Here is a 17,277-nt window from a genome sequence, read left to right on the forward strand (position 1 = left end):
CTGGCTTTACAGTTAAGGTCAAATTTCCCTGAAGATCGAACCTCTGCCAAGAGCCCTGAGGGTCACCAAGCCATACCCAAGAGCTGCAGTCAAACGGGCGTCAAGGGCAGCGGGACCAGGAGAGGCAGCTGCACTGTGAGATTGCCCTGCAGCAGAACCTGAAACCTGCTGGACCATCCGCCTCCTAAATGCTCCAACCCCAGCAGATGAGCAGCACCAGGCAGCTGGCTGCACAGCTTTGCCCCAGTGCAAAGAAATCTGTGCATGAAGGGATGTGAGCTGGACCCTGAGGAGATCAAGGTGCAGGGGAGGAAGAAAAACACGTCTTCAGGCTTGACATGGTTAAAGAAATACCAAGCCAAGCATGGGCTCAAGCATTACAGCCTGCAGAGCAGCAGCGAGGTGGGACCCGTTCAGAGGGTACCTGAGGAGATGGTGCAAGATGAAGGATGCTGGCAGGGAGCAGCTGAGCATCGAACAGAAGGCACAGGAGGGTGAAGCATGCATGGAAGAGCTCTAGGACCAGGTCTTGCCACTGCCAGTTCAGTGTCCAGCTCCTGCAACGTGGATTGGAGGTGGTGCTGCTGCAGTTTCACCCCTCATTCGCCCTTCCTGGCACCAGGACACAGATCTTGAAATGTTTTTGGAACTGCTGGGAAGTGAAGCTGGACCCTGAGAGCAGCAGGGACTCCACAATCATGGACAAGAGCAGAGAGAAGGGGCAGGGATGGGATCTGGAGGGCCATGGGAGAGAGGAGAGAGGGTTGCATAGGATTTAACAGGGCAAACACCTTGTGCAAGCTTGGCACATGGAAAGCACATCTTCCTATTACTGGTGCAGAGCAGGAATGGGGGAAATCCAGTAGCCACAGCTTGTTGCTGGTCAGCCAGCACAGCACCTTGGGGGCTCCTGGCTTGTCCTGGCCCTGCCTACACTGCTGCCTTCCTCCCCTAGATTTTGGGAACTCCAGTATGAGCTTTACTTCACCTCCCCGTTCTCGGCTCCTTCCTAAAACCCCAGGCACCTGCAGTGCTTGCTGAGCCTGGAGCTGGCCTTCTTCACAAGCATGGCATACAGCAGGGCCTGCAAGGGGACCAGGGGCTCCACAGGGACTTAAACTGGCTGCCACCCCATGGGAGCAAAACCTCAGGGATGCAGGGGATAGGGAATGGAGGGATTCCATCACCTTTCTGTCTGCCGAGGTGGGGATACAGTGCATTGCCCAGCACGGGTGCAGGGCCCTAAAGCTCTGCTGGCCGCCCCCATGACCATGTGTGAGACGCAGGGGACCTTTGAGAGAGGCTTATGCATTGAACCTGAAATTGTAGACTCCTGGGGAAATCCCAGCTTGTTTCTGCCCTTCCTGTTCAACCGGGGCTCCTCCGCAGCATTGCTGCTGGGCATGAAGCACAAAACCCTCTAGGAAACCAGCTTGTCACTGCCACACTGACTGGGGGAGAAAAGCTGCTCGTTGAAGTCGCAGCTGGGGAGGTTTCACATCACACTTCTGCATTTCTCAGCTGGGAAGGGCAGAAACCCCTGTCGCAAGGTGGCCACACTGCTGGCCTCAGAGCACAGGGAAGGGGTAGTGCCATCACCCCGCTGCAAGGTGCATGGGGCTGGCATGGATCCATTGCATGTACCACAAGCCATTGGTGGCAGCAGCCACCTCCTGACAGCCTGGTCAGGGATCTCTAGGTATGTGCCTATCTTGATTGCCCTGAATCCTGCAAACCGGCTGCTACGTCCCCAGCTCCCAGGCTCAGTTCAGCCAGGAGTGGGGACATACTTTGTGATCCAGACTTCCCCATCCTGTCCCTCCTGCCAATGCACCACCTTAGGACACCTGAGCAAGCTGTAAAATTGGGGGAGCAGAGAAGCCCTAGGAGATCTTGGCAAAGAGCCGGAGCTGAACTCAAGCCAGGCAGCTGCTTGGCTGTGAATACGTCTGACTGGTGGGTCAGGCAGGGGAGCAAGTGCCAAGCCAGGGGTTAGCTGGAATTCCGCTCCCCGGGGCACGCTGGCAGCGGCTGCGGGGTGGCGAGGAGGAGCAGGCACACTGCTACCATCTCCCATCAGTGCCAAGCGCAGACGATACCAGACTGTAAAGGTGCTGTCTCTGGGAGGCTGCAGCTGTTTTGCTCAGGGGTGAAAGCAGGTGAAGGTGAAGAGAGGGAGAAAGAACTAAAATCTGCAATTTTTACTGTTAACAAACTGGATTCCATACACTCCCCAGCACCTGGCAGCGCACACAGCACTCTGGCATGATGCATGGGGAGACAGGTGGATGCTTGAGAAGGGGAGGAAATATGAGATCCCTTAGGCTAGGGGCAAACTGGAAGCCTCTCTCCTGAGACCTGCTGGCTGCCTGTCCTGGGATACCTCTCCTATGGCCTCTTGTCCCCAAAAGAAACACTCCTTGACGCTGGTTAGGTGAGGGAGATGAGCACCTCAGTGCTGTCTCTGCAGAGGAAAGTCACCTCCGCACCTGAACAACTCCCAGCTCCATCACACATGAACTGTCCCATCGCAGCAGCGAACCAGGGACCAAAAAAACTGTTTAACTAGGATGCAACTCGGCTATGGCAGCCTGGGAAGAAAGACAGCTAGAGAAATGCAGACCAACCAAGCAGTTGCATGCACCTGCATGGACCAAGCCCTCGGAACAACTCCAAACTGTTCCCTCCGACATCATGCCTGCAGAGGTGGCCATGCCTTAAGATCTCCAGGGAAAAGGTCTTCCCTTTCCCCCGATTCCCCACCTGACAGAGAAAGCTTTAGAGGGCTTTGCAGCCCCAAGCGCTATTGGGCACACAGCCCAGGAAAACCTCTGCATGCAAGGCCGAGAAAGGAAGCACAAAACTGAAGGCCAGCTGCGGGGTCCGCTGTGGGTGTCAAACCCATCTGGGACTGAGCGGGACCACCAATGTACCAGGAATATGCAGACAGGCAGAGTGTGGTCTGTGAGGGGTGCAAAAGACAGGCTGCTCTATCTCTATGGGACAGGCAAGAACCACGTTTTCCTTTGGGGTTGGGAGGGGAGTAGGAGAAGTCATTTTGGGGAGAAACTTCATCTGTCAGACTGCACAGATGAATGCCAGCGGAGAGCACAGGGCCATAGCAATCCTCATCCACCACGATAACCCAGCAGCCAACCCTCGCTGGGGAGCGCACAGACCACGGTCAAGAAGACTTCTCCAACCACCAGACCTCAGAGAGTTTCATTACAACAGGTTGCTACACTCATTTTTAGAAAAGCTGCTTTCCCTGGTTGGTTACAAGCGCCACACTGTCTATGAGCCAAATGCACCAGCTGCCCAAAGTCATTTTTCCTTTCTACTCTCTGCAATTGCTCGATAGCAGAGATGCCAACTAGTCTGCAGCAGGACCCGAATGCACAGCAAGCCCAACGGCATTTGAGCACCCAGTGCTGCTGTGCGACATCCAGGCCCAGCAAATGCCTGGCTCCCCACATCACGCTGTCCTGCTGGAAGAACCAAAATCTTCCCCAAACCTTGGCAGTAAGGGTTTATGCTCAAGGACTGATTGCCAGACTTTCATCCAGTGTTATACTCAACGGCTGCCCAGATACATTGGATGAGATTTCACACTTCGCCAAGGAACTTAGCCGCTTTCGCTGTTACCAGGAAAACAACATCTAAATCACCTAAATACAGCTGAAAAATACCATCTCCGCTACAACACCTGGCAGTTTAGGAATGATGGGAAAGGCCTTATCAGGAGTCCTCGTACTTTGCCTACATGCAAAGTATCAGCCAGCATTGAGAGGGCATGAAGGAGTTCAACAAAATTTTGATCAAATCATAAATCTCCTCAAATTTTCAATTTTGCTGGCAGTTTCTGGATTTTCATAGGATTTTTCTTGACTACAATATCTTTTCTTTAAATCCATCTGAACTTGACCGCCTCTTCAAATTCTTGTTGCAGAATCAAAGTGGTAGGGAAGCACTTTTTAACCTTTTTGTATGGTTTCAAGCTTGCCAAGTTTGGGACATTGCTGCATCCTTCCCTGGCCCTCCTGAGAGGAGAACATGGGCCGGGGGCAGAGGAAAGCACAGAACAGCAAAAGCCATCCTGGCCCCAGCATAACCCTGCCGATGGTGCAGGAATGCTTGCTGGATAAAGCAACCTCTTTTAGATTGCATAAGGCAGCAAACAGCTCCTCTTTTCCTAGCCTAGAGCCCAAATCAGGATTGTTTGCAGGCCTGGACCTGGCTTGCAGGCTACAGAAGGGCACTGCCCCATCCCTGCATGTTTTATCATCCCAAACTGAACTTGCTCGAGTGGCCAAAATGGAAGGTAACCCAAGCAGGACACTCCAGGAAGACCTGGCTTTTGCTACAAGGCAGCTGCTCTACTAGGGCAAGGCTGTCATACACAGCTGTAAACCTCATCCGTCTAACGCTGTCCGATGCTTAAGTAGGTGGAAGAACCCAGGGGAGGAAAGAGTGTCATAACCCGATGAGTTAATTAGGCTGAAACGTCTGTTGACACAGGCGAGCAGAAATCATGTTGCAGAACTGCAGGGACCACAGTGACCTTTCCCGGGAAACAAGCTGGGCTGTCAGGTCTCACGTGCACAAATGCGATGGTTGGAGCAGTGGGTTGCAGGCAGAAAAAGGCAGGAGCACCCAACACCTCCAGAACTACAGTCGGACCTCATGGAGTCCAGGGGCAGCAGGGAGAGGCTCTCCTGTCTCGGTCCAGCGCTCGTAACCAGCTCCTGAACTTTTCCAGCAAGCTTTGCTAGAGCATGAAGCATAGCTACGAGCGAAGAGGAGCACCAGGAGGTTACACCAAAGCCTATGGGTGCTAGGAAAGGCAGAGGGACCTAATCCTGTTCGCCAGTCCCTTCCCTGGGCTGAAGCACTAGCAAAATACACAGCTTTCACAAGAGCACAGGCCAGAGAAGCAAAGAGGAGAGAGCCAGTCCCTGCTGCTGGGGCTCCCGAGTGTATAGTAGTCCCTGTCTCGCTCGATGTCCCCTCCAGGCCAGCCCCAGCACACAGTGGTCCCATGAGCCCCCACCAGCACAGCAGCAGAGCCAGGCAGCCACAGGCCCTGCTCCGAGAGCATGACAGTCACTACCAAGATGGGGTTTCAATCCCCCTCCCAGGAGCCAAGCCCAGCTGCAGGCAGAGCTAGGCAAGGCTGGGCGCAAAACATTTTGGAAGCCGTTTTGGAGAAGGGGAGGGAGAAGGAAGAAACCAAAAATAAAATCACGGCAGACACTTTCCCAGTGCGAACTGCAGAACGGCCTCCTCAGCTTGGCACTACCTGCCCGCGGCAGCTGCCACCCCACTAAGCGCTGCTTTGTTAGCTCTGCGCATCTGCAGGCTGCTGGCGGGGGTCTTCCTCCCAAGAAGGCAGGCCCGGGTCCTCGGCCAGCTGAGCAAACGGGAGCTGTCTGGAGCGACACTGGGAAGCCCTCAGAGAGTTGGGAATATTGGCCGCACTTAGCTTCCAGGGCTGCCGGGAGCATCTCGCTGAGAAAGGGCACTTGCCTGCTCTCCTCCCTTTCCGACACAGAGAGAGGAGTTCACGTGCAGGTGCTGGTGGCTATGTCCCCCTGGCATCCCCATGGCAGCACAGGAGGAAGGGTAGCATGCTGAGGTTGCCTCCGAGAACACTTTGGAGATGCAAGAGCAGGTCAAGTTGAAGTGTAAAACAAACCCTCTCCCGCAGTGTTTCCGACTCGCCACTTCCAAACGCCAGGCACCAGCAGGGAGAAGCCACATGGAGACGGAGGGATTGCAGCTGCAAATGCTGGCTGCAGCTCATCGGGGCTGGGAGGCAGCGTGCACACGAGCTGGCCAGCCCTGCTGCTCCCCATCCTGTCACCTTGGGTCAGGGCTCTTCGCTCGCTGCCTGCAGCCAGCGTCGGCGGGTCTGTCTGCTCCAAGGTTGCCGGGCTTGGTCTCCCGCTGCTGCCTTTGCTGCAGCTGCCTCTTCTCCATCCCTCCAGCTTTGTTCAGTCATCTTTGTTCAGCTCTCTCTGCCCCGGAAGTGCCTCTGACCATGGATATTTGCTCAGACACGTGGGCAAGAGGCGTTTTGCTCCCACTTGCGTTTTCTCTTGCATCTGCGTTGCTTCTTTGCTTACCTCAAAAGTGCCCCAAGTCCCTCGTTTCTCTTCTGCTCTCCAGGCCTGCTCTCTCCCAGCGGCTCGTCCTCCCCACGTTCAGCCCCGCCACGACACTGCGGAGACGGCTGCGTTTTGCCTCATCTCCTGCAGAGGACCCCAGCCTCCGGGATCCTCCAGGAGTTACTTGCAGAGACCTTCGATGGACCTCGGTTATGGCCCGGGAGGAGCCAGAGCACCACTCAGGGATGCTGCTCTAACTTGCTTTGTTGTTTAACTTCCTTTTCCAAAATCAGAAGTGGCCAAAGCAAAGAGATGGTGAATTCAGCACGAGTGAGGTTTTTTTTTTTTTTATAATGGAAGGTACAAGCCAGGCAAGGAAAAATATCCCCTCGCTGTGGCTACATTCGCTTTTAGTGGCTTTCAGAGCCGAATCTGAGAATTCCTCTCTTTATATCCAGTCTCTCTCTTAATACAATTTTAATATTCTGGTTGATCCTAAAGATGCAACGTTAACTATAGAAACAGCAGCAGAAAAGCGGGGGGTACAAGACATTTTTTTTATACAAAAAAAATTCTTTTCGTTGCTTACAAAACATATGCAAAAGAAGCTAAAAAAACCAAAAGGCATTGCTATTTGTTCTACATAAAAAATCTCATAACTAATGTTCTTTTTTTTAAAAAAGAAATATTAAGCTTAGGCACAATTTTGCTGCTGGCTGCTCGTGAACAAGCCAAGAGAACACGCCACCCCCTCCTAACTGAGTGATATGTATTGACTGTTCCGCACTTTATACTTAAGGCAATTTTTTTGTTTTTGTTTTGTTTTTGACAAAGTGTTTTTTCCACCCCTTACATCATGCCAGGATCCATGTGTCAGTATTAGCAGTACTAAAGTTTATGGTTTGAGAAGGTCGCAGGTCACACCGAGGGTTTTCTTCCTATAGACCTCTGTATCCAGAGGAACAAAAAGACCTGCAAAGGAAACGAACACACGCAAGCATAAAAACAAGAGAAACCCAAATGAGAATGAAATTCCGCTCCGTACGCGAACCACGTGCTTGCAGTCTCATTGCCATGGGAGAAGTCGGGCCCAAGGATGTCACAGATACATGCAGGAGAGCCGGAGACACGAGCCATCTTATTCTGCTTAGACGCCGGGCTTTGCTTTTTGGCCCAGCAGGACCTCACACCCACTGGAGCAGGGGACAGCGGGCTGCCGTGGGGCGGACAACGGCCTCTCCATGCACCAGAGGCTGGGGACGGGGTTAGCCCCAGCCCAGCCGTCCTGGATCTGGTCACCAATCCTCCCCGTGGCCAGGCCGACACTGACATCCCTGGTGGCGGACGGGCCAAATGGCCTCGGCTATACCCAGGGCAAACTTGAGGGCTTTTTCCCAATGGGGCCAGCCCGGAAGAGCCTGTGTCTGCCACAGCCCTAGGGGGAATTTCACCTTCCGCATCTTTTTGTGGTGTTTCTGGGACCTGCCCCCTTCCCTCCTGTAGGGCAGGGGCCACCAGGCGAGGGAGTCCTTGGTTTCCAGGAGCCAGCTGGGGAGGGCTGGAGATGTGTGGAGCTGAGCCAACCTCGCCCCAGGTGGGGAGATGACTGAAACCCTCTATCCCAACTACGGTGCTGCATTGTCTCCTGCAGGGCGGACGCTCTACATGTTCTCGGCTGTGGACGCTTTGCCTGCCCAAAAGCCAGTTTGCCTGGGGATGCCCAACAGAGCTAAGCTCAGTCCTTGCTGTTCCCAGTGGGGGGAAGAGAGAGTCGGGGACAAAATAGCTCAGCCGATGGTTGACAGGCAAATGAAATGCATGAGTGCGTCATTTAATAAAGATTAAGTTAAGGAAGATTAATGTCCACTCATGCTGATACCCACCCTGCCTAGAAACACTAAGGGCTCTGACAGCCACAACTGTGCTGAGTGCAGTCAGTCGAGTTGCTGCTGAATAAGGAAAGCTGAGCTGCGAAGGCAGAATCACGCTGCTCCTTCCAGCTCAGCGAGTTGGGCATGCAGGAGGGCACTGGAATCATGACGCAGAGGATGGTACCTTTACATGTGTCCGACAGGGTTGTGACCATCTCCTAGACCAGGATGTGAAGCTGAAAGTGTCATCTGGGGATCTCCTACTACTCCAGACACTTTCTCCTCTTCCCGACGCTTCAAGCAGGCTGCTTTAGGGTTCAGATTGCGCTCTATGCCAAAAACAGCAAGGGAGGGAGGGAGGGAACCTCAGTTTGTGCAATAGCCTCACACACAGCAGCAGCATCCGAAAGAGAGAGCGAGGACAGTCCCAGGACAGACACACAGTACCATGCGAGGAAACAACCTCAGTGCAAGCTGCTCTTTGCCTGCTGCTCCTTGCAGTGGCTGCAGTAACTTTGCTGGACCCCTGCTAGAGTGAACCCCCATGCCCAGCTGAAACACCATGCCAATTTACACATGTGCTTGCTTAAAGAAAACCCCAACTGCCTCAAGCCAGCTCTTGGAGTTGAGGACTGAGTTTTCCAAAGCTGCTTAATGGGACGCAGGTGCCAAAATTTCCATTAAGCCCCACAGGAAAGGGACGGAGAGGGTTCAAATCCACCCAGTGGCTTTGGAAAGCTCAGCCTAACGCGCGCTCCGCCGGCAATGCAAACACACAACCTTGCGACAAAAGCTGGAGTTACAACAGAGATGCACGCGCCCGCAGAGATCTTGGGAGGGGAGAGAAAGGCCCCGAAAGGCTCCTGCCAGCTGTTACCATACCTCGTACTTGCTGCTCCAGGCCCAGAATGACCTGCACCGCTTGCTGTAGGATGATCAGTTTGGTCTGTGCTTTGTCCGTTTTTAAGTGCATCTGACACATGCGTCCCAGTTCTTTAAAGGCCTCGTTAATGTCCCGCACACGCACCCTTTCCCTGGCGTTATTGGCCATTCTCCTCTCCCGGTCCCTCAGATCTTTGTCCTCCAGTGACAAGGCCTCGTCTGTACTGCTGGGTTCATAGCACCACAGGGATTAGTCAGGGGGGTGGGACCAAGAGGGGGGCCATTAGTTGCCGTGCTGGTAGTGCTTCTGGTGTCCACTGGAAATGGCTCAAGCGGCCTCACTTTGCAAAACCAATTGTCATGGGATCAGTGGCACGGCCCGCTTTCTGGAGCGGCCCTGCCTACTCGGGCTGCTTGGCACCGCCGCGAGTCATGTTAAGGTGCTGCCAGCACAGGGCCACACTCTGTGCGCGGGGCCCCGAGGGTGCCTGCAGTGCCACCAACTGAAGTGGGCATAGGTCCTGGCCCGCCCCGGATCGAGAGGTTCTTGCCCACGCAAAAATGTCGCCTGCATTTTCAGCCGAAACCCAGAAGTTTGGAGGTGCTCAGCCAAGAATGTTGGGTTTTTCCCCCCACAGAAAGACTTTTTATTTTTGGCAGAAAGCCACCACCTCTTCAGAAGGTTTTATTCAAAAATCCAATCTGCAGCAAAATCGTCCCAAGGAAAACATTTCACCCAGTCCTACCCCAGCAGTGCAAGGTAGCCTTGCCCAACACCCTCTTATGGGTGGGGAATTAGCACCACAGCCGGGAGCCAAGTGCCCCTGGCTGCTGCTAGGAGTCAGTCCCGGAAGCAGAAACTCAATCCAGGACTTTCAATTGAGCCAAAAAAAAAATCAGCTTGGAAGGGCGCGAGTTTCTCTTCCAGGCATGGTCGGGAGCTCGGGGACCCTGCGCCTGGGCTGTGCATGGCCTCCACCACTGTTGGCATCCCCTGGGTGCTCAAAATTGGCAGGAGGGGGGAAGGCAGAGCTGTGCTGGCAGCATCTTAAACCATAGCTTAGCCTGCAGCCCGTCCCTTCCACACCCCCAATTTACTGCACAGACGACCTTCTCCCCCAGAGCAAAAATTCTCCTAGGAAAGAGCCCTATCTGAGGAGGGTCCTCGGATGAGACCTCATGCTAGGACAGACCTCAGCTTGTGGCTCCAGGGGAACCGCGCAGGTTAAGCCTTCACCCAAGAGGAGCCGCAGAAGCGAAGCTTTCCTGGGGTTGGAAGGGCCTCCAGTCAGTGCCCAACCACACAGAGGGGAAGCAAGGGCTCCCCAGGCGAGTCTGCATGGGCTGGAGGGTTATGCACGGTCCCTGCCTGAATCCTCTCCTTGCTGCCTCGTCCCTGCCTGCGTCCCCTCCTTGCTGTTCCGCATGCCTCAGCACTGCACTACAACCCTCTCTGCAGTGCTCTGGGGACACCCCAGCCAGAAGAGCCGGGGCCGGCAAGAGGAGACACCGCCAGCCTTCCCGACACCCCGAACCCACTCATGCTCTCTCCTGGGCAAGAACCCGGCTCATTCCTGCTGTCTGTTCCACCACAATTCCCAGCTGCTGGATCCCCTGGCTCCAACAGTGCCTTTCCTGCTCCAGCCTGGCAGGACGGAGCCAGCTCCCCAGTGTAAGTGAGCACTACTGGAGGTGACCAGGTGTGCATAGCAAAGCTGGGTCCCCAGAGTTACAAGGCATGTGGTGCCTCGGCTGCTTTGCACCCCACTAAAATGGGGCACTGAGGTGCCTGCCTGTCCCCCTTGCAACACTGCCCTCCCTCTAAGCTGCTCCTTTCCCTTTGTACCTCGTTAGCTGCCTGATGGCGATCAGGAGCCTGGCTCAGCATGCCGATGGCCCTGATCCACAGCACAGCTGCATGGGAGGGAGCCAAGGGCACCCCCTCGGGTTGCTTCTCTCCTGCAAAGTGGTTGAAGACCAAAGACGTTGGAAGAGTGACATCCTAGCTCTCTGCGCTAACATCTATTGGCAGCAGCACATGGGGCTCAGCTTGGTGCCCTGGCTGCAGCCAGGAAGGGTTTAAAAAGGGACAAGCGTGGGAGACCAAAGTGAACACGGTGCCAACTCTGTCTAGCCCCTGCCCTCCCGCCACCCTTTGGCTCCTGTCTTGATGAGCAAGCAGCAAGTACAAGGTAGAGAGTGGGACCACCGAGAGGTCATGGCTGGGGACTGTCTGTAGGAGATCAGAAAGAACAGAACCAAAAAATAAAAATTTAAAATAAAAAATAAAAGGAAGGGGAAATTTAAAAAGAGACAGGAAAAATATACATGTTATGAAAGGCAAAAAATTACAAACTGAAGAGAGGCACAAAGGACTCCAACATCAATGCAACAGCAGAGGCCAGCAGAGAGGAGCACAGCCAGGCACAAACCACGGATTCGTGTTACAACAGCCTCTGCAGAGAGAAAGGGGGTTAACCTGCCCCAGACAGCCCTGCCGAGCTGGGGCCGCGGGTGAGGCGGGAGCATGCACTGCGGGTTACAGAAACGAAGCAGCAAAATCCTCCGTGGCTCAGAGCGGGAAGCAAAGCCCTCTGCTTCCCCTCCAACTGGGCCACGGGCATCCGAGATGCACTCAGCTGGGGGAAGCGCACAGCAGACGAGACAGGTTCACACACACATAGGAGGGGAGCGAGCCTGCCCTGGCGAGGGGGGAGAGCCAACCCACTCTGGTCCACGGTCCGGAGCCCTGCTAGGGACATGTGGCGCTCCCAGGTTTCGTTGGAGACTGGCGAGGCCTGCCCAACTCTCCAATTTCAGTGTTTCCATCCCGCTGCTGGGCAGTCTTGCACAGCTCCAGCAATCCACACTGGTTTGCCAGCCACCCTGCAAACCCCCTGAGGTGATGTGGAGGCAGGGGGAGAGCAGACGCCCCGCGCTGAGCAGGCACACATGCAGGAAGGGGGCAACTTTCACTGCTGCTACTGCCGTGGGGAGAGATGGGCACAGGCTGCCTTGCCGAGAGAGCAGCCCTCGGAGAGATATCGGATCTGAGTCCCCCCCTATGAGATGGCTTTTTTCACTGGCCAAACGGCCAAGCAAAACACTGGGCTGCATGAAAGCTAGAGCAGCCTCCACGCTAAAGAGTCCTGGGGAAAGGCTCGGGAGCGCAGGTCCCTCTTCAGGGATTGCCATGCAGCGCACGCGATAGCAGGGGGAAACAAAAGAGAACGGCAGGAATGCAAAAAAGAAAAAAAAAGAAAAAAAGAAGAAAATAAAAAAGGACATGAACGGCCTTGGGACTCCAAGGCCGCAGGGCAGAGAGACAGTGTGAGGCACCACAGCACATGTCACAGGAGACAGACAGACAGACAGCCCCGTGCCGACCAGATACGTAAAATATCACCACTCCGGGACCCTCACTGACCTCTAACTTGTTGCTCCAGGTTCAGTATGACTGATACGGCCTGGTGTAGGATTAGCAGTTTGGTCTGCGGTTTTTCGCTGTTTAGGTGGAGTTGGCACATGCGTCCGAGCTCTTTAAAGGCCTCGTTGATGTCACGGACCCGCAGGCGCTCACGGGCATTATTGGCGACCCTCCTTTCTCTCTCTCTCTCGGCTTTTTGCTCTGGGGGAAGAAGATCGTCCTCCTCATCCTCATCTTGACTAATGGTTTAAAATAAGAACGAGACAGGGACATTCCTCGCGTGCACTCTCAGCACTGGTCAACTCACAGCAAAGAAACACATGTTCAGGCACCGACACACCGAGCCATGGGAACGGCCTCGCCGAGCCAGGGCGCTGTGCCCCACGCTCCCCCCCACGAGGCCCTGCTGGCCCCAGCACACTGCATCCCGGTGCCCTGTGCTCACACACAGGGACATGCAGTGACTTTGGAGAGAAGCAATTTAGACTCTTCTTCTTCTTGCTCATTATTTCTTTTTTAAAGAACAAACAAAGAAACCACAAAAACATGAATACGGCCTGAGCTTGTCCTCAGGAGATCCCATGGTGGCTGGGAGAAGGTGTGGGAGAGAGCAAAGGGCTGGCAAACACTGTCACAAGCTATTGTTTCAGGAAGACAAAGCCCTCTGCCACCAGGGCAGGACCTGGCTGCTCTCTGGCATCACAGGCATCGCCCCTGGAGAGGTCTCTGACGTGCTGGTGAGGTTGCAGACAAGCTCGTGTGCTGGAAGGACTCTACCTGATCCGCTGCCACATATCTGGCTGGATGTGACAGAGGATACAGGAGTCCCGAAGCAGATAGCAGAGACAATTCAAAGCAGGGAGGAAGCTGAAACCTTCCCTGTGTCTATCCAAGGGCAGGCAGTGTGGAGCTGAGTGCTGGGTCCTTTCAGAGTGTGGCAGAGCCAGGCTGCAAGCAATGCCCCGAGTGACCGAGCAGGTGGGTGCAGCTTGCTAGGACAACACTTGAACCATCTGCTTTCTAAGCACTAAGAAACCCTGTGGACATAGGGACGGGACCAGCAGGGAGGGACGGCAGGTACCCTTCACTCTTCCCCTGCACAGCGTGTCCCAAAGCGCCCGGTAATGGGGAAGCAGAGGGAGCCCGAGCTGTGCTGCCTCTGCAGCAGGAAGGAAAAGGTGCTGCTGCGGTGCACAGGGGCTGTCAGGTCCACGCAGCAGCACAACGGGCCACTGCCTGCCAGGTCCCATGGGCACCCTCTCCGTCCGCGCCAGACAGGCCACAGAGGAGGTCAGCAGGGCTGAGCCCAGCACCTGGTGGGTGGCCTTGGCTAGATCCCAGCCCCAACTCCCCCAGACCAGTAACAGAGTAAGTGAAGGGAGAGACCTGTTCAAAGAGCACCTTGTTCTGTTCCGGGAAGGTTTCAACTCCTTCTTCTCCTCTTCTGAGTTATCAGCCACCGAGGTGTTCTCCTCATCCTCCTTCTCTTCCCTCTTTATTTCACTGGTTCCCGAGGAGACGCTGCTTCGCCCCAGCCCCCCTGACAAGCCTGCCAAGGAAACAGAGCCGCATGCGGCGGTTGGAGGGGTCCAACCCGCACAGGATGGGGCAGGAAAGTCCCTTGAGCCCTGCTACATCTCCAGCCCTGCTGACCCTGGCATCCTAGATGCTGCAGTGCAGAGGCTGCCACTGCTGGGGTTTGGTCCCCATCAGCTGGAGAAAGCTACAGGATCTGCAAGCCCAAAGAGAGCCATTGCAGCAAGGATCACGCCAGGGACATCCCAAAAGCATCACTGAGGTCGCTGCCTGGCACAGGGCAGAGGGGATGGTGCTGACTCAGCTGGGACCAAATCCCTTCATACAGGTGACTCACTCATCTAGGCTCACTGCCTTGAGGACAGCACGAAGCCCTGTGCTTCTGGATGACTCCAGATGCCTTGCTAAAAGCAGCCATGCCACAGAGTACGTGGGTCCGGCCCACAGGTGCCACGTTGAGAACAGACTCATCCTGCATCACTGCAGGTGCTGGCTCTGCCTCGCCAGTTCATTTCCCCCCACCTCTGATGTCCTCCAGAGTCAGAGCCCAACTTCCCCTCCCAGCAGAGAAGGGCCCAGGAGCACTCTGCACCCCACAGCCGGCAGAAGGGACAGAAACATGCAGGTCAAACCAGAAGCCATGTCAAGGACCTCTGAAAAGGTACAGCATAGGATTCTGCCCTCCAGCTTGCCACAGGGGAGCTCCCCAACTGCCCCAGGGAAGCACCCCAACTGCCCCCTGGACCTCTGCTTTGCAGAAAGCCCAGGGTGTGAATCACCCTGGCAGTGGGCGAGACTCAAGCGTGCACATGTGCAGAGCTGCCTTACCACTGTATGTGTCTTGCTGCCTGTTGAGGTCAGGGAGTGAACTGGGCTGTGATGGAAGTGTGACATGGTTGTGGAGCATGCTGGAGTTGCTGGACAACCCATCTTCAGGGTGACCTCCTCCCACCTACAGCAGAACAAGCAGAGCAAGCTTTCAGGGATGGAAGCGTCATGGCCAGCACACGCAGGCACAGCTTGCACCAAGTGCAGCTGCTCAGCACTGCACATGATGCCGGGGCGCAGTCATGTGCGCTCCTCGCGCACCGCCAGCCACACAACCAGAGCGTGTGACATGTGGGAGGGAGCCAGCCTGTTCCAGCACCCATCAGTGCTGTCCTGCCATGGAAGAGCCTCTCCCTGCTCTGATGCAAGGCTGGCACGCTGGAGAGGACCCTCTGCCTGGGCTGCTTGCCCTGTCTCTATCAAGCACCAACAATTCGGACTGAGATTTCTTTGGAGGGCAACCTCCCCATCAGTGCCACCAGAGCAGGGGCATCCAGCAGTGTGGATGTGGCACCCCTCCAAAGGGCCTGGGCATAGAGGCTGCAGGTCGGGTGGCCTTCCTGAGCCCATGTGCACACCAAGGCCTTGCTACACTGGCCAGAGACAGGCAGGACAGATCCAGCCCTGCTCCAAACCCTCCTGTTTCTGCAGCTGGGGTTGAGGGCACTCCTCAGTTTGTAACAGAGGATGCGCATATTATTCATGGCTTAGCAGCAGAGTGCAGGAAGCTCGGAAACTTGCGCATCTGGTTTTCTTGAGCCTGAACTAGCCCTTAGGCATCAGTGCTCCCAGAGGAGCCCATGGCAAATGGGCTCCAGAAGTCCTAGAGATACCTAGCTGTCTGCACCCATGATGCCACCCAGCACTGCCGTGCCCAGGGTCCCTCTCCTCCTTTCTGCATCTCCCAGGGAATGGCTTGAAACCGTTTTGAGGGATATTCATCCACATTACAGGGAAAGATTGAAAGCTTTTTTCACCTCTGTCCCCACAAGATGTGACAGCCCTGATATGAGGGACCCACACACAGGTCTCATACTCTGAGAGCTACTCAGTGTGGATCTAATCCCATGGACTCAAACATGGCAAACTGCCTATCAGTGCAAGTCATCCATTTAAATCTGTCACCAATCAACCCAACCTGAAGCTGCACCACATCAAGCTACTCTCAAAACGCCCCTCTGGCCACCAGGGTTTCAAGGTGACAGGCTAGTCCCCTTTGGCCTGTGCACCAGTTCCCTGCAACATGGGGCCCTGGCATCCGGGCATCCCCATGAGCCAGCTGCGGCAGTGTTTTCCTGGACTCACCAGACTCGGATGCCTGTTTCCCAGAGGCATGACTGAGGTGGGAAAGGCCTGGCCCAGGCCGCCCACGGCAGCACTGTGAGCAGGTGCTGACCCCAGCAGGCCGTGCATGTCCCCATGGTTGCTCGGCATGGCAGCTGTCTGGCCCACGGCGTGATTCCTCAGCACGTGGATGGCTTCATCCAACCTGTCTTCCATTTTGTTTTGCTGGAAGGAAGGAGAAACAGGTCTCTGTTAATGTCAGTGAAGCCAGCAGCCCATTGCAGCATCTCTCTGGTTCACCTAGGGCTTGGCACGCTCCCTGCGTTAAGGAGCTGCTGGCTGCAATCATACACTTGGCTACTGCAAGGCAGCAGAGATGGGGAGAAACAACATCCCAACCCAGCCAGAGCCATCCTTTAAAGGCAAGATCACGGCCAGGGATTATATGAGCAAGTCTGCTCTGAAAAGGGAGGCAGAAACCAGGGAAAATCTGTTAGGCAGGGCCAGATCTGCAATGGTGTAAACAGGCTGTAAATTGGCTAAGGGTGCAAGATAGCATCTTTGCCAGCAAGGCTCTGGGCTCAGAGAATTAGATGGCCAAAGCTGCTTAACCACTTTCAACTAAACATCTATCTGAACCTGTAGGTCCTCCATCTTTGGGGAAGAGAGGTGTTTACTTGGCCATTTACCACCAGATGCGTTATGGATGGCCAAGAAAGTCAGCAGGGAGATCTTTCAGTGACACTTACTAAAGTGTGGAGGCTCCCTTCGTAGCTGGGAGATAAGGCACCCTGTCCGCTCGCTCGTGACCACTGGGATGTGCCTGCAAACAAACGGCAAGAGGTTAGGACCAGGTGCACGGGATGGGTGCAGCAGCCACTAGGTGGGGCTGGAAGCTGAGCAAGCGCTGCACCGCATGGGCCGGCCACACCGTGCACACGGCTGCAGGAACCAGCCATGCTGCGCACAGGCTGGCCACACTGTGCACGGGGTTGCATACGCCACCCACACTATGCACAGGCTGGCCACACTGCATGTGAGTCCACCACACTGTACACAGGGCTGCACAGGCCAGCCACACCATGTATGGGCCAGCTACAACATGCATGGGCCAGCCACACCATGCACAGAGCTGCATGGCCTGGCCACACCACACATGAGGCTGTACGGGCTGGCTGTGCCGCACACGGACATGGTTTTTGCCCCCACTCCCCGCTAGCTATGCTGGGCAGCACACAGTGGGGCTCCTGCTCTGATTTTTACAGACTGGAGGGTGGAAATTGCTCCATACTCTCTGCATCGAGGAGCTTCAACATCAGCTCTGCAGAAATGGGACCTCCTC

At 55.2% G+C, this 17,277-nt stretch overlaps 1 protein-coding gene across 13 annotated transcripts in view; it reads right to left on the minus strand.

The window, feature by feature from the left end:
• Positions 1-6,649: 6,649 nt before the first annotated feature.
• The window catches only part of TCF3 (transcription factor 3), an 81,887-nt gene continuing 71,259 nt past the window's right edge, over positions 6,650-17,277 (minus strand). For 4 of the 13 annotated variants that reach the window (XM_068920278.1, XM_068920280.1, XM_068920279.1 and 1 more), the window contains exons 14-20: positions 16,685-16,758; positions 15,957-16,160; positions 14,652-14,775; positions 13,674-13,836; positions 12,288-12,526; positions 8,163-8,307; positions 6,650-7,079 (exon numbers count right to left, since the gene is read on the minus strand). In XM_068920278.1, coding sequence (XP_068776379.1) covers positions 8,165-8,307; positions 12,288-12,526; positions 13,674-13,836; positions 14,652-14,775; positions 15,957-16,160; positions 16,685-16,758 — 947 coding nt within the window. In that variant the 3' untranslated portion in view covers positions 6,650-7,079; positions 8,163-8,164. Of the gene's footprint in view, positions 7,080-8,162; positions 8,308-8,860; positions 9,088-12,287; positions 12,527-13,673; positions 13,837-14,651; positions 14,776-15,956; positions 16,161-16,684; positions 16,759-17,277 lie in introns of all 13 variants that reach the window. The other 9 variants (XM_068920284.1, XM_068920282.1, XM_068920290.1 and 6 more) reach the window with 5 other exon arrangements.

Source organism: Struthio camelus, chromosome 26 (assembly GCF_040807025.1).
Source record: "Struthio camelus isolate bStrCam1 chromosome 26, bStrCam1.hap1, whole genome shotgun sequence".
NCBI classification, from domain to species: domain Eukaryota; kingdom Metazoa; phylum Chordata; class Aves; order Struthioniformes; family Struthionidae; genus Struthio; species Struthio camelus.